Source organism: Chiloscyllium plagiosum, unplaced genomic scaffold, assembly GCF_037043375.1.
Source record: "Chiloscyllium plagiosum isolate Xiang-an unplaced genomic scaffold, Cpla_swu_hap1 HiC_scaffold_6, whole genome shotgun sequence".
Lineage (NCBI taxonomy): Eukaryota > Metazoa > Chordata > Chondrichthyes > Orectolobiformes > Hemiscylliidae > Chiloscyllium > Chiloscyllium plagiosum.
Window position 1 is genome coordinate 90,565,501 of NW_028270144.1, and position 15,991 is coordinate 90,581,491.

The window sequence follows — 15,991 nt, forward strand, 5'->3', positions numbered from 1 at the left end:
CTACCAAACTTTTTTTATTTCCAAACTATACATTATTCATAAAATACTTTGATGATCTGTACAACTGGGCATGCCATACATATGTAAACATTCCATTTGATTGCATACCGAAAACAGAGTAATCATTCCTATTTACAGGTCTTTACGATTACATTTTTAGCTGAGCCGTCAGCAGAGCCCAAATGACTGCACGGGCCCCCTCTTCTTCTTAGGCAGGCAGATGTTACACGGTGGTCTTTCCCCATCGCGCCTTGGCGGCAGCTGCCCCAAGCTTCAGCGCGTCCCTCAACACGTAGTCCTGGACCTTGGAATGTGCCAGTCTGCAACACTCAGTCGGGGTCAACTCCTTCAGCTGGAAGATCAACAGGTTTCGGACCACCCAGAGAGCGTCCTTCACCGAGTTGATGATCCTTCAGGCACAGTTGACGATCGCCTCGGTGTGCGTCCCGGGGAACAGGCCGTAGAGCACGGAGTCCCGTGTGACGGCGCTGCTCGGGACGAACCTCGACAAACACCACTGCAATCCTCTCCAGATTTCTTCTGCGTAGGCACATTCTAGAAGGAGGTGTGTGACAGTCTTGTCCCCCCCGCAGCCACTTCGAGGGCAGCGTGCGGTGCGGCTGAGAGTCCGGGCGTGCATAAAGGATCTCACAGGCAGAGCCCTTCTCACCACCAGCCAAGCCATGCCTTGGTGCTTGTTGGAAAGTTCTGGCGATGAGGCATTCTGCCAAATGGCTTTGACAGTCTGCTCAGGGAACCGCTCGATAGGATCCGCCCTCTCCTTTTCCCGAAGGGTCTCAAGGACACTACGTGCTGACCACTTCCTGATGGACTTGTGGTCAAAGGTGTTTTTCTTCATAAACTTCTCCACGAAGGACAGGTGATACGGAACGATCCAACTACTCGGAGCGTTCCGCGGCAGCGAGGCCAGGCCCATCCTTCACAACACCGGGACAGGTAGAACCTCAGTATGTAGTGACACTCCTACCAAACTGCTTCACAGTGATACTAACCCACTACACACTCTCCCGGGTCTGCTTCACAGTGATACTAACCCACTACACACTCCCCCGGGTCTGCTTCACAGTGATACGGTCCCACTGCACACTCCCCCCAATCTGCTTCACAGTGATACTGACCCACTGCACACTGCCCCCGCTTTGCTTCAGTGATACTGAACCTACGACACACTCCTCCCGGTCTGCTTCACAGTGATACTGACCAATGCACACTCCCCCCAGTCTGCTTCACAGTGATACTGACCCACTGCACACTCCCTCTGGTCTGCTTCACGGTGATACTAACTCACTGCACTCTCCACCCCCCCCCGGTCTGCTTCACCGTGATACTGACCAGCTGTATACTCTTTTCGGACTGCATCGTTGTGAAACAGACCAAAGAACAGCTTTCTCCGAATTAATGGTCCTCCAGGTGTTGTCAATATTTGTCTCATTGTGCATCCTGGTGAACAGACAATACAGCATTGAGTCCTGCATCACAGAGTTGCACAGGACAAACATCTACAAAAACCATCACATCTGTCTCCAGACTTCCTTTGCAAAGGTACATTCCAGCAGGACATGTGTGACAATCTACTCCCCCAAGTCCATAGCCACTTCGAGGGCAGTATGTACTAGGACAGATCGACTGGGCATACTGGTTTTGCACTTCTCACCACCATCCAAGTGATCTCTCGGTACACGTTGCAAAGGTCTGGTGATGAGGTATTCTGTGAAATGACTTTGACAGTTTGCTCAGGAAGCCTTATGACAGGATCCATCCTCTCCTTTTCCCACAAGGTGTCGAGGATGCTATGTGCTGAACACTTCCTGAACGACTTGTGTTAAAGATATTTTTCTTTGCAATTTCCCCATGAAGGTCTGATGATACAGAGGGTCTATACTCGAGCTGCACGCAAAGCTGGCCATCAGGATGAAGGCAGTATTGGATGCATTCTTCTCTCCCCCACTCACCCGTTTATCCAAAGCTTTGTAAGTGGTGTCCCTGTGCACACGGTCCATCTTAGACCTCCAGATGAAGTGCAAGATGGCTCAGGTAACTGTAATGGTACAGGTTTGAGGAATAGGTCAGACCTGTGACATGTACGAGAGAGAGAGTGCCTCAGACCTGATGACCAGGTTTTGACGCAAATCGAGAGGGAACAGTGTTGCCAAAATACCAATTTCTGCCTCAACTTGGTAAGGCACTCCTCCCAATGTTTTGCACGTGCCCCAGTCCCTCTGAACCATATTCCCAGCATATTCTGGTAATCTGTGCTGATGGATGAAAGATCAGTCTGTCCAGTTCCTAAAGAACATGGCCTCACTCTTGCCTCGATTTACCTTGGCTCCTGAGGCCAGTTCAAACTGGTCGCAGATGCTCATGAGTCTGTGCACTGACAGATGATTTGAGCAGAATATGACAAAATCATCCATGTACAGGGAGGCTTTGACTTACAGACCTCTGCTGCCTGGAATAGTCACTCCTCTCAGGCTCGCATTCTTCCTGATGGACTCCGCAAAACACTCTATACAACATACCAACAATGCAGGAGAATGGGCACCCCTGCCTGACTCTGGATCTGATCGATAAGCTTTCTGATTCCCACCCATTGATTGAGACTGCACTAACAACGTTGGTATGGGGCAGCCAAATCTAATTGCGGATTAGGAGACAGTGAGGTCTGCAGATGCTGGAGATCAGAGTTGAGAGTGTGTTGCTGGAAAAGCACAGCATTCCTGGTGAAGGACTCTGGCCCGAAACGTCGATTTACCTGTTCCTCGGATGCTGCCTGACCTGCTGTGCTTTTCCAGCAACCCCCTCTCGACACTAATTGCCGATTCCCTCCCCAAATCCCATTTTAGAAAGCACTTCCCACATGTAGACGTGTGATAATCTTTCCCCATGGACACATGTTACCTGCCTGTCATGATACGTGCCTGTCGCTGAATGGGTCACTGCTTTATTGAACTAGGCAGTGTCCCTCTTAATTGGATCCTACCGTGCCATTCTTGACCTGTTTGATGCCGACATTGGCAGTCCACTAAGAAAAGTTCGACTAAAGCGAACAAATCAAGATTATAGTCTGTGTTATTTGTAAAGCAGCCATTCGGTGCTGCCTAAAATACCCTTTCACCCTAGGTGCAGGTATAATGCGAGGAAGTTGCTACGTCTGGACGTATTCAGGCGATTTACGTTGCTATGTTCGTCAGTGCAGTCCTATTGGTTTGTGTGAGGAGTGGGAGGCTGCTCACCCACAGCACTGTGTATATGAAGAGGCGAGAGCTCTCAGAACCCAGGCACAAAGAACGGCCAGACGATTCGAGTAGATCTGCGTGGGATTGGCGCAGTTTTGTGAGTTGCTGATTGTACCAAACCTGGTCAGAGAAGAGCTGCAGGTCTCAGTTAATCAGAGCAGCCGCTCTCTGCAATTCCATCGAGTTGCCGGAACACTGCCAGGGGACCCATGCGTTTTTATAATATGTCGACGAACTTACTGTTGGTTCCAATCCCGGAGTCATGCGACAATGTGATGAACAGAGACATCAAGATCGCAGTTTTAGGGTCAAGCACTGTTGGGAAAACAGGTAAGAGGTGATTGAGCCGCCTACAGAAATGTCGATCGACAGTTTACTTTTGAAATGAACGGTATGTCTATTAAACTAAATCAATTGAACACGAACAAATATTTGTCACATCTGATGGATTCATTCGACGATTAAATCCAGCATCAACAATGTGTTTTCTGTATTGAATGGTTGAGTAACCATGAAATACCTGTTTGCATGATTGGTCTGTATTCATATTGGTTACAACTCAACTATCATTAAGTCTCCAGACTGAGGACAGTCTTTTCACTCTGAAATTTAGGATTCGGTTTGTCCCAAATAGATGGAATGGGATTCCTCTTGCTGCCCAGTACAAAACCTGATGGCGTTGTGGCCAAGTGCAGGGGCATTACATGCCAGGCGTGCCTCCCAGCGGACACTGTCCCGCTTTTACATTTGAAACCTGGCAATTGTTTCCTGAAGGATTTTTGAGTCTGTGAAAAAGGTATTTTTGAGGCGGACTCTGAGATTTGCCTCCAGAAGTAGCGCGCTGACTTGCACGTTCAGATGTGTTGGACAGTTACAACTGGTAATAATAGGGATTTGTATTTGCATAGCGCCTTTCAGGTAACGTTCGAAAGCGTTGTAGAAACAAATAGGACAAAACCTGACACCAAACTACACACCGAAATATTAAGACAGGTGGACAAAGGCGAGGAAAGATTCACGTTTATATAATGCGTTTCACCAACTCTTCACGGCCACTATGTACTCCTGAAGTGTGGTCACTATAGTAACCTTGGAAATTATGACTGCCAATTAGCAATGAGTTAACGATCAGATTTTATTTTCGTGTGAGCCTGATTGGCCAATACAATGACAAGAATTCCCCACAATCAAAGGTAGACAAAAGTGAGGACTGCAGATGCTGGAAACCAGAGTTTAGATCAGAGTGGTGCTGGAAAAGCACAGCAGGTCAGGCAGCATTCGAGGAGCAGGAAAATCGACGTTTCGGGCAAAAGCCCTTCATCGGGTGTCTTACTCCTGCCTTGGAATGTATTGTGTTCAGTTCCAATACAAAAGGTCTGGAAATTGTTCACAGGTTGTTTTCAGAAGGACTGTGATTACCTCTTGTGGCCCTTTTGTACTTTGGCTTTGTTTTGAATTTCTTTTTAAACGACTTAGTTTGCCCACTGGACAGAAATCAGTTTTCTTTTCGAAAAGATGTACAATGAGCAGAAACAAAAGTTAAATTGTTGGAAAGGCGCAACAGGTTTGGCACCATCTGTGGAGAGAAATCTGAGTTAATATTTCCGGTTGAGTGACCCTTCCTCAGATCTGAGCAATGAGCATATTCTTTGTTTAAAATGGGCAGTTTTCCACTAGTCTATTGTAGGGGGCAAGGTATATAAGGAGAATTGGGAGCCACCTTGGATTCAAGCCATTGAATGTGAATTTGAAAAGTTTGTGATAATTTAATTACACATGTGGCCTTTGGGATTTCTACACACAACATAATTTAGCTCTGAGCCATATTAAGTCCATCTGGACTTGCACAATTCAAATTTTTATATTCAAAGTGTTCTTGTTTTGACATAATTGGTGTGAAAAACTAATCCCCATATGCTACATTGAATAATGGGACCAAGCAACTGAATGATTCTAAGATGTTTGCACAATTTTTAGTGCATGTGAGTCATCAACATAAAGCTGCTCAAGGTATCTGTGTATTAGTTGGTAGATTCAGTTTCAAAGACAATGGAAATACTCTAGTAAATGATAACACGTGAATAGGAGTAAGGGTGCGTTTTGGAAGTTATAGCTAAGTTACATTGCAAGAGTTATACAGAGGGAAATCTTAATGCCAAAATGCATCTGTTTTGAATTTAGTAAGTTTTTAAAAAAATTCTTTCTGGGATGTGGATTTCATTGGCTGGGGCAGCATTTATTTTGCCCATCCTCCGTTTCCCTTGAGGAGGTGGTGGTGGTGGTGAGCTGCCGCCTTGAACTATTGCAATCAGTTTGGTGTAGGTACCCCCACAATGCTGTTCAGTAAGGATTTCCAGGATTTTGTCCAACAGTGAAGAAGTGGTGATATATTTCCAAATCAGCTTGGTGTGTGGTTTGGAGGGAAGCATGCAGATGATCGTATTCTAATTTTTCTGCTGCTCTTTGCCTTCTCAATGGTAATGGTCATGAGTTTGAAAGGTGCTGTCTACTCATCCTTGGTGACTTTCTACAGTGAATTCCAGAGATGATACACACCGCTGCTATTGAGCATCAGTAGTGAAGGAGTGAATGTCTGGAAGTGGTGCCTGCCAAGTGGGCTGCTTTCATCTTGATGTCCAGCTTCTTTAGTGTTGTTGGAACTGCACTCATCCAGGCATGTGGGGAATGTTCCATTGCACTCCTGACTGGTGCCTTGTAGATGGTGGACGATCTTTGGGAAGTCACATAGTAAGTTACTTGCTATTGTATTCCTAGTCTCTGACCTGTTTTTTTTGTAGCCACAGAATTTACATAGCTAGTCCTAGCTGTTTCGGGTCAATGGTAATCCTGAGGATGTTGATAGAGGATATGCTGAATGAGTGCAGTCAAGAAGCTTGACACCACTGAGGACAAAGCCACTTGCTTCATTGGCACTACATGTGCTCACTTTATATTGATGCAGAGCAGCAGCAGCAGCAGAGTGTACCATCTGCAAGAAACACTGCAGAAATTCACTATAGCTTCTTTGACAGCACTTTCCAAACCCACAGCCACTGCTATCTAAAAGGATAAGGGTAGCAGATACATCAGAAAACCTCCACCTGTATGTTTCTCTTCAAGCCACTCATCATCCTGATTTGGAAGTATGTTGTGGTTCCTTCAGTGTCACTGAATCACAGTCCTGTAACTCTCTCCCTAACAGCACTGTGAGGCTACCTATCTCAAATAGACCGCAGTGTTACAAGAAGGCAGCAATTAGTGATGGGCAATAAATGCTGGCCATGTGATTGAAACCTGCATACTTTGATTGAATGAATTTTTTTTTAAAAAAGTGATGCAGTCAGTGAGTATAAATTAAATGAAAGAAAACATTTCCCTTTTAGCTTAGATAGAATTTGCTTGGTTTAAGGTACTCCAACATATTTTTTAAAAAAAATTTTTTCAAAAAGCTTGCAATGAATTTGCAAACGTGCATGAGTCAAATAATCTTAGTTGTCTATTTCAACAAACGCTTCTATTCTGCACATGTAATGTGAGTAGAATCTCTTTTGACAAAGTTGACAAAAATAGTTGCGCTCTGAATAATCATAGTAGGAGCCGATTTGACAAAAGCCCAAACTTCACCTTGCTAGTTGAATATGTATACACCAATTTACATTGAGACTAGACAATGGATATGCAGATTAGCTCTTAAATTCATCTTGATCTTTTTTATTAGTGTTTATTTGCCTTGAGTTTAAAACATATGTGCAGTTGGATGAAATTAAATGTTTGCTATTTGTGCTATATTGAATAAGCCAAATACGAGGATTTTTAAAAAGGGTATTTTTGCATCTTCTCAAATTTGCATATGTATTTTTTTTGTTCAGTGGTACAGATACTGCAATTAAAAAGAAAATGCTCTATTATTTGGGAGTAAATAGAAACTTATGAGTTTGTTTTCCTTCAGTTTCCTGACAGGATGTACAAGAGCAGAAGAAATCATTGTGTTTTTCCTGATAATCTGAAAGATAAATATTTCCCTGATTTAATAAATAGAAACAATAATTGATTTCTTTCATAGCTAATGCAACATCTGACTTTTAATAGCCAGAAGTAATTCTCTTTTCATTGAGAAATAATCCACTGTTTTTGATACACTTCAACTGAAAATGGCATATCTTTAGATTTCAGAAACTTGCAAAACTGTTAGTTATACAGTGACTTCCTGTTTAGACATAAGTCACTGCTACCATCAACAAAGATTATGTAAACCAAATCAGTGATCTCCAACTCTGATATAGCAATTCAGAGCGGAGTTCTTTCACATAGCTTGATTTAATTATTGAATTACTGCATTTAAAGAGTTACTAAATACTGTATTGTTGTACTTACAAATAGCTATGTGTATCTTTTACATATCCAGTAAAATGCTCCTATACAGCAGCAATCCTAGCCTCAATCTCCCTGAAAGAAAGAGAATTTGAATATTACCACTAAAATAGTTCTCTCAGTGAATTTAAACATTTGAGGGCCCTCTGCTACTCTGCACAACCACCCCAATGAATAAAACGCAAATATGTAGAAACAAGCACAATGAAGGATGTCTTTAGAATCTTTTCATGCATTAATAATAAAAGAAATCACATGTCATTCCAAACTTAAATAATATCACAGCTACCAACAGTTTTTCTGCGATCTGGTGGAATGCCTGTTATTAGATTTGGTCTTTGGCTTTTTTTCTTTGAACTAGTTAGTTTAACTTCTCTCTCGGGCAAGATATTAGAAGCTATTACATTTTAAGGTGATCAAGCAGACTCTTTATGGATTTGAGGGGAAATCACATTTAACCAATTTGAGTTCTTTGGAGGAAGGAATATGAGCTATGAATAAAGGGGAACTGGTGGTTGAACTGTACTTAGATTTTCAGAAGACACTTAAGATTCAACTTCAAAGGCTACTCTGGAAATTAAAAGCCCATGATTTGGGAGTAATATATTGTCATGGTTCCAAGATCAGCTAGCTAACCGGCAACAAGGAAGGAAGCATAAATGTGGCTTTTTTTTAATGATTGGCAAGGTGTGAGAAGTGATATACTGCAGGGATCTGTTCTGGGAACTCCACTTCCTTACAACTTGTATAAATGACATGATGGTGGGGTCAAAGAGATGGCTGCTAAATTTTCTGATGACACAAAGATATCAGGGAAAATAAGTTGAGGAAGGTAAAGAATTGAGTGGCTAATGGAGTATAATGGGACAAAGTAAAATGTTTTCTTTTGGCAAGAATATAAAACAGAAGCATATTATCTAAACAGTGAGAAGTTGCAGAACTCTGAGGTACATAGGAATCTGTGTGTCCTATTGTACAAATTGCAAAATGGTAGTATACAGGTACATAAAGTTGTTAGGAAGGTTAGCAGAATATTATTTTTAATTGAAGATAAAGGTAGAGTGGTTATGCTTCATTTATATAGAGGATTGTTGACAGCACATCTAGAGTGTTGTACAATATCCTCATGTTTAAAGGCAACCTGTAAATACATTGAAAGCAGTTCAAGGAATATTTATTACATGAATACCTCAAAAGAATAGGTTATCCTATCCCAGTTCCAACCTTCCAGCTCAGCACCATTCTCATGATTGGTCCTTCCTGCCAATCTTCCTTCCCACCTAACTGCTCCACCCTCCTCTGACCTATCACCTTCATCCCCACCCCCATCCACCTACTGTACTCTTTGCTACCTTCTCCCCAGCCCCACCCCCTTTCATTTATCCCTCCACCCTGAAGACAGGGAGCCACCAGTCCTGATGAAGGGCTTTTGCCTGAAATGTTGTTGTTTTTTCCTGCTCCTCAGATGCTGCCTGGCTGGCTGTGCTTTTCCAGCACCACTCTAATGTAGACTCTGATTTGCAGCATCTGCAGTCCTCACTTTTGCCTAGGAAAAGTTGGACAGTGTAGGCTTGGAGTTTTGAGTAAGAGGTGAATTGATTGAAACATAAAATCCAGAGAGGAATTGATAGGAAGCATGTGAAAAGATCTAGATGTAAAGCAACACTTTGAAGTAAACTGTCGCCCATTTAAAACAGAAGTGAGTAGAAATCTTTCCTCAGAGGATCATGAGCTTTGGAACACTCTTCCTCAAAAGGTGTTGGAAGCAGAGTCCTTGAATATTTTTAAAGCAGAGGTAGATAGGTTCTTGAAAAATTAGTGTCGAAAGGTTATCGTAAGTAGGTAGGAACATGGAGTGATCAGTTCAGATATGATCTTATTTGGTGGAGGAATTGGTTGAAGGGACCGAATGGCTTAATTCCTCTGATTTTGTATTTTCATCCTAGTAACTGATTTTATTTTAATTTTCTTTTGTTAGTTCTGATCCATAGTAGCACTATCAACTTCCAATAATGGAACATTCCAGTGGCAACACAGATCATCACAAGAACCAGCTTCGGTGAATGTGACCAAGTTTACTTTAGGATTACTACCCATTGGAACTTTTGCACCAAAAACCAATATTGAAGCTGTTCTTCTTTTAAAAAGGATAGATATAAAACTGCTGAATTAACACTTTTGTATTGTCTGGATATTAAAGCAGGTGTCACTGGTGCTTCCAATGAATATAATAAATTTTCAATTTCTCAAATGCATATGAAAGAACAACTGCAATAGCTGTAACAGCAAAATATTGATAAATATTTATGTTTCTTTCTAGCATTGATTGTCCGGTTCTTAACTAAGAGATTTATTGGGGATTATGAATCAAATACAGGTGTGTATTTCTTAATCATTTAAAATTGAATACTAAAATCAATAAATAATAAATACTTGCTAACAAACCATTGTTCTAATTTATAGGAAATCTTTATTCAAGACTGGTTCATATTGAAGGGGAGCAGCTTTCAGTCCAAGTGCAAGACACACCTTGTGTCCAGGTATGCTTTGTGACAATCTCATTTTTAGGAATATGAGGTACAAAAGTGAGGACACCAGAAAGAATCCTATTATTCTTGATGTCAATAAAGAATAAAACTCCCTGAAGCCAAATTCAGAGTTTGCAGGTTATTTGAATAATTAGCACAAAGACTAATTTAATGAAGTTGTCAGTTTTGATTTGTAGCTTATTTGAACAATATCATAACTTTATTAATATTATGCAATTCCGTTGTAGAACATAATGGATCAGTTTTTCTTTGACATTGAATTTGCAAATCTAACAAATGGGCTAATTTCTGAAATTTCTTTTTTTAGGCTCAAGGAGAGTGTGCACGTTTTCCTGACCTTGTCTCCAGGTGCATTCACTGGGCTGAGGGATTTATCTTGGTGTATTCAATAACAGACTACAACAGTTACAAACTGATTCGACCCCTGTATCAGCATATACGCAAAATGTACCCTGATACAAAAGTCCCTGTGATCATTGTTGCTAATAAGAGTGACCTATTGCATGCCAGACAAGTTCAGACTAATGATGGAATCCAATTAGCAAATGAGCTTGGTGCAACTTTCTTAGAAATCTCTACCAGGGAAAATTATGAGGATGTGTATGATGTTTTTCAACATGCCTACAAAGAGGTGAGCAAACTGCATATGAACAATAATGGAGAAAAACGAAGAGGATCAATTATTCCACGCCCCAAGTCACCCAACATGCAAGATTTAAAACGACGTTTCAAACAAGCTCTTTCTTCCAAAGTGAAATCTGGTGCCACGTTATGATGTGGATATTAAAACAATCAAGCCCAGTGGATAACAAGCAGAATTGCACAGTATTCATATGACTTTGTAAATGGTGCATTTTGCCTCCAGCAAGATTATAAACATAGTTTTAAATGATGGCAGTGCAATGATGAATATTACAGTGATTGACTCACTGTGGAGCAAGGTTTGCCTGAGGGCATTGACTATCTCTTTACATGCTAATGCTCAAATAATTTCTGCTACCACAGTGTAGCAATGTTTTGTTTGTGAATGTCTTGTGTTGACCCTTGAAAAGATAGCAGAATAGTTTTTCTAATGTTGCCAATAATAACTTTTCAGAATGTGCAATGGAGCGTACTCGTTGTATGGTACAGTTGTATTGAGTCTTGCAATACATTGTGAAGTAAGTGAAAATATGAGGACGGACCTGGGACAACAGAATAGTCAAAAAGATTTAAAAACTGCTACAGATTTTGGGAGATTGGAGTGTAAGCAAAGCAAATTATGTAAGAGATCAGGTGAAAGAATTCTCAGCAGTCTCTGTTGCCATTATGAAGTTGCAACTAGCCATTGGAATTTTGATTTATGGATTCCAGTCTAAGAAAATGTGATTATTTTTCAATTCTAGTTTATAGATTTTGAAAATTATACAAAGCATTACTGTCCGTCATTTGTGTAATGAGTTTGTAATGACCTATATTTTATTGATAACTTTTACTGTATTTTATACGAACAATGATTTAGTTACTCTTGTAACTACAAAATGTGTTAATTTCTATATTGCTATAAAAGACATTTGTACAACTATTTGTAGATTTGTTCTAATTCTGTAACATTAGAAATTCAGTCATCCACAAAGACAACTTTTTTTTGACAGAGGTTCAATTGATTTTTAATTTTGTTATGATAAAATTAGTAATTTACTGAATGAATTGCAGTGTTTTGTATTTTGATAATTGAGGAAAATTTTGAGTCAGGCTTCAGGTGATGTGGTCACCCCTTGATACATTTGGTTTCAGTCCATCAGTATTTTGCAAAGTATCCATTGCGTGGAGAGACTGGGCTGAAGAAAGTACTGCAAGAATTTTGTCTTGTGGTGTCACGCAAGTTAAATACATTTGCTTCACCAGTTAACTAATTTATAAATTAATGACCCAGTAAAAGATAAGTGCCATGAAAAACATGAAACACAGAAATAAAAGTAAATATAAAAATGTTACTTGGTATAATTGGCACTTTTATACAGCTCAAGAACATGCCAAATAGGAGCATGAAAAGACTATATGTAGCCGTTTGAGCCTACTCTGCCATGCAACATCTTATGCCTCAAGTCTATTTTCCTTCCTGCAGCTCATGCTCTCGCAGAGAATCAAGAGACAACAATTTGTCCATCTCTGCATTAAAGATATTCAGTAAAGATGCATTCATTTGGAGAGGCGAATTCCAAAGATTCCTAATGCTTTTGAGTGAAGAAATCCACTCATTCCTCATTATTAATATTGCTAGTTACATCCCAAAAAAGACTCCCAAGAAGTTCGTTAACTACAATTTTTCTTTTGTAAAACATGCCTTGCCTGATTGTACTGTGATTTGCTATGTGCTTGGATAAGACTTCCTTAACATGAGATTGTAGCCTTTTCCTGTTGACTGAGGCTTGACTGTCTCCCTCTTTTCTTGTAGTGGAGTTAGATTGCTAACTGTCAATCTGCTGGGACTGTACTAGAACCTAGAAAATTTCAGAAACCAGTGCATTTATTAACTCTGCAGCTACCTCTTTTAGAATGCCTGCCCAATAATGCAGGCTATCATATCCTGGATATTAGTTGGATTTTAATTATTAGAAAACAATACAGCACAGGAACAGGCTCTCTGGCTCATCAAGCTCGCACCAATTCTTAATGTTCATTTTAGACCTAATTTATTGCCCATATGTGGTTTCTATGTCTCAATCAATATAGCATTAAAATTCCTAATGTGCCTGCTTCCACCACCTTCACTGGCAGAGAGTTTCAGGCACCCAAAATCCTCTGTGAAACATTTTCTGCACACTGTCCCTAAATTTTTCACCTTGAACCTGCACAGGTTTGTAGTTGACCTTTCCACCCTGGAAAAAGGTCTCTGACTATCCACCCTATCTATGCATCTCATAAATTTTGTAGATCTCTATCAGGTCTATCACCTCTCAGCCTTTGTCTTTCCAGTGAAAACAATCCAAGTTAAAATTTGACCAAAACATTTTTCTCCTGATGTTAATCCCCTTTTGTTCATCACTTTTCAGCCCTTTTGTTCTCTTCTATTTCTCATGTGTAATGTGTTGTCTAATGTGAAGACACTCATTGTATGTAACCTGACAAATATTCAAGGCATGATTTGAATGCATCAGTGTTGGACTGGAGTGTACAAAGTTTAAAAATCACACAACACCAGGTTATAGTCCAACAGGTTTATTTGGAAGCACTAGCTTTCTGAGCGCTGATCCTTCATCAGGTGATTGTGGAGAATAAGATTGTAAGACACATTGTAAGGTTATAAATTCTGTGTCTTGCGATCTTATTCTCCACAATCACTTGATGAAGGAGCAGTGCTCCGAAAGCTAGTGCTTCCAAATAAACCTGCTGGACTATAACCTGGTGTTGTGATTTTAACAATATTCAACTAATTAGTTAACTTTAAAACATAAGTTTTTGCAAATCACTGGATAATTTCACTTCTCATAAGTTAAGCCATGTTGTCAGCTAAAATGTTAATTACAGTAAAATGAACATTTATTTGAAAGTTTATAGAAATAAAGGTTTATCTCAAACAGGCATGAAGGAAAAATCAAATTATCACAAGTAGTGTTCTCGATGCAAAAATTCAAGATAATTATGTGCAAATAATTTTTCTCAATTCCTGCTGTAATTATGCCGCAAAAACAATTGGTATTCTTTGAGAAGGTCAAGTTTGCATATATTCAGCAATTAACAGAAGTGTTGTTACCTAGACCAGAGCATCAGTTGCAGCATCTCAATTGATGTTTCCAACTTCTTCCAGTTGAATCATGTTACCAAAATAATAAACTTAAAAAGGTCTTATGTTTAAATAAAGTAGGAGAAATTTGTTTTTATTATTGGGATGACAGACTAATTCTGCACATGGTGGTTTCAAATGATTATTTAAATAAAAAACAAAAATGTGCTCTAAGTAATTTTCCTTGAGTAGTATTGCTTCACCAATGGTGATACATAATGCCTTTGTGAATAGGTTGTGTAGTTACAACCATTGTTCTCCTTAATATAACTGAGATGATAACTTATTCAAAATGTGGTTTGGAAGTTTTTAATCACAAGAAACAATAACTGAAGTGTTTTAATTCTGTGGATGCTAAGTTAAAGATTGAAGACAACTTCATATAATTTAAGTGTTCACTTTAACTTTTCTTGCAAGAACTAAATCAATTACAATTACAGACTGTGCAGCACAATCTAAACGTTTACTTGTCCTGATTGGTTCCAAAGATCTATTCCAGGAACAAGTACATTTCATCACATTTTTCAAATTTATTGCTTTAATATGATAAGTATAAAATAAATTATATTCAATAAAAGCAGTAAATTTTCAGTTGATCAAATTCAGGACACCAGATTGTGTTTCTGGCTCACTGGACACATGTCTGTTTGCTTTTTGTTGACTAAATTTGTCATTTTGTCCTTAGTCTTCCCTTCTCTGCACCGAACCATTAAAAATGATTGCTTATTAACCTTGCTTGGCACTACCCTCTGTGCATGATTGGAGACATCCTGAATTTTGATTAGCTTGTCAATGCATGGACAGCATATGATCAATCTCAGATTGGCTAAATAGTGTTTGCCCAATTCCTAACTTTTCTTTTGAAGTCATGATCATACAAATGACTTCACTTCTTACTATCTTATAATTCATTCCTTAACATGCAATAGTTTGTATGTATTAACTCCTTTTGCAATAGCTTGTCTGTATGAACCTACAAATCTTTACATCTTTACTGATATGTGGCAACAACTTAGCCATTTCTGTGTATGCCAAGAAGAATGTAATGTTAATTCCCAGTGAAATAATATCATGCTAAATGTCCCACCGAATACATCCATGTAATCTCATAATACAGCCTTGTAATCTCAAAAACCCAGAGAAAGAGAGGACTGCAGATACTGGAGATCAGAGTTGATGAGTGTGGTGCTGGAAAAGCACAGCCAGTCAGGCAGCATCTGAAGGAGCAGGAGAGTCGACATTTCGCGCATAAGCTCTTCATCAGGAATGAGGGGGTGGCCCAAGGGGGCTGAGAGATAAATGGGAGGGGGATGGGGCTGGGGGTGAAGATAGCTGGGAATGTTTAGATTAGATTCCCTACAGTCTGGAAACAGGCCCTTCGGACCAACAAGTCCACACCGACCCTCTGAAGAATAACTCATCCAGATCCATTCCCCTACCCTATATTTGCCCCTGATTAATGCACCTAACACTATGGACAATTTAGTGTGTCCAATTGACCTGCACATTTTTGGATGTGGGAGGAAACCGGAGCACCCGGAGGAAACCCACACAGACACGGGGAGAATGTACAAACTCCACACTGACAGTTGCCTGAGGTTGGAATCAAATTCAGGCCCCTGGCACTGTGAGGCAGCAGTGGAACCAACCAAACCACCATGCCACCCCAAATGTAATGGGTAGATGAAGGTGGAGATGAAGGTGATAGGTTGGTGAGGAGGGTAGAGCAGATAGGTGGGAAGGAAGATGGACAGGTGGGATAAAGCAAGTTGGAAGGTTGGATCTGGGGTAAGGTGGGTGATGGGGAAATGAGGAAATCCACATTGATCCCGTGTGGTTGGAGGATCCCAAGTCAGAAGATGGCACATTCTTCCTCCAAGCATCGGGTGGCCAGACTTTGGTGGTGGAGGAGGCCTAGGCTTTGCATTTCCTTGGCAGAGTGGGAGGGGCAGTTAAAGTGGTCGGCCACAGGGAGATGGGGTTGTTATTGTGGGTATCTAAAGGATGTTCTCTGAAATGTTCAGCAAGTTGGCGTCCTGTCTCCCCAA

General features: G+C 40.4%; 1 protein-coding gene across 1 annotated transcript; it reads left to right on the forward strand.

The window, feature by feature from the left end:
• The first annotated feature begins 3,257 nt into the window (after positions 1 to 3,257).
• Positions 3,258 to 13,396, forward strand: LOC122551150 (ras-like protein family member 11A). Its single transcript, XM_043692774.2, has 4 exons — positions 3,258 to 3,587; positions 9,949 to 10,005; positions 10,092 to 10,168; positions 10,485 to 13,396. The coding sequence occupies exons 1-4, from the start codon at positions 3,467 to 3,469 to the stop codon at positions 10,950 to 10,952; spliced, it is 723 nt and encodes a 240-aa protein (XP_043548709.1). The 5' UTR covers positions 3,258 to 3,466; the 3' UTR covers positions 10,953 to 13,396.
• Positions 13,397 to 15,991: the final 2,595 nt, after the last annotated feature.

Bases quoted from the DNA above. Each gene is read 5' to 3' on its own strand.
- LOC122551150 (XM_043692774.2), top strand. From the start codon at position 3,467: ATGCGTTTTTATAATATGTCGACGAACTTACTGTTGGTTCCAATCCCG. The intron at 10,006-10,091 runs GTGTGTATTTCT...TCTAATTTATAG, and splicing joins GGATTATGAATCAAATACAG to GAAATCTTTATTCAAGACTG. The intron at 10,169-10,484 runs GTATGCTTTGTG...TTCTTTTTTTAG, and splicing joins AAGACACACCTTGTGTCCAG to GCTCAAGGAGAGTGTGCACG.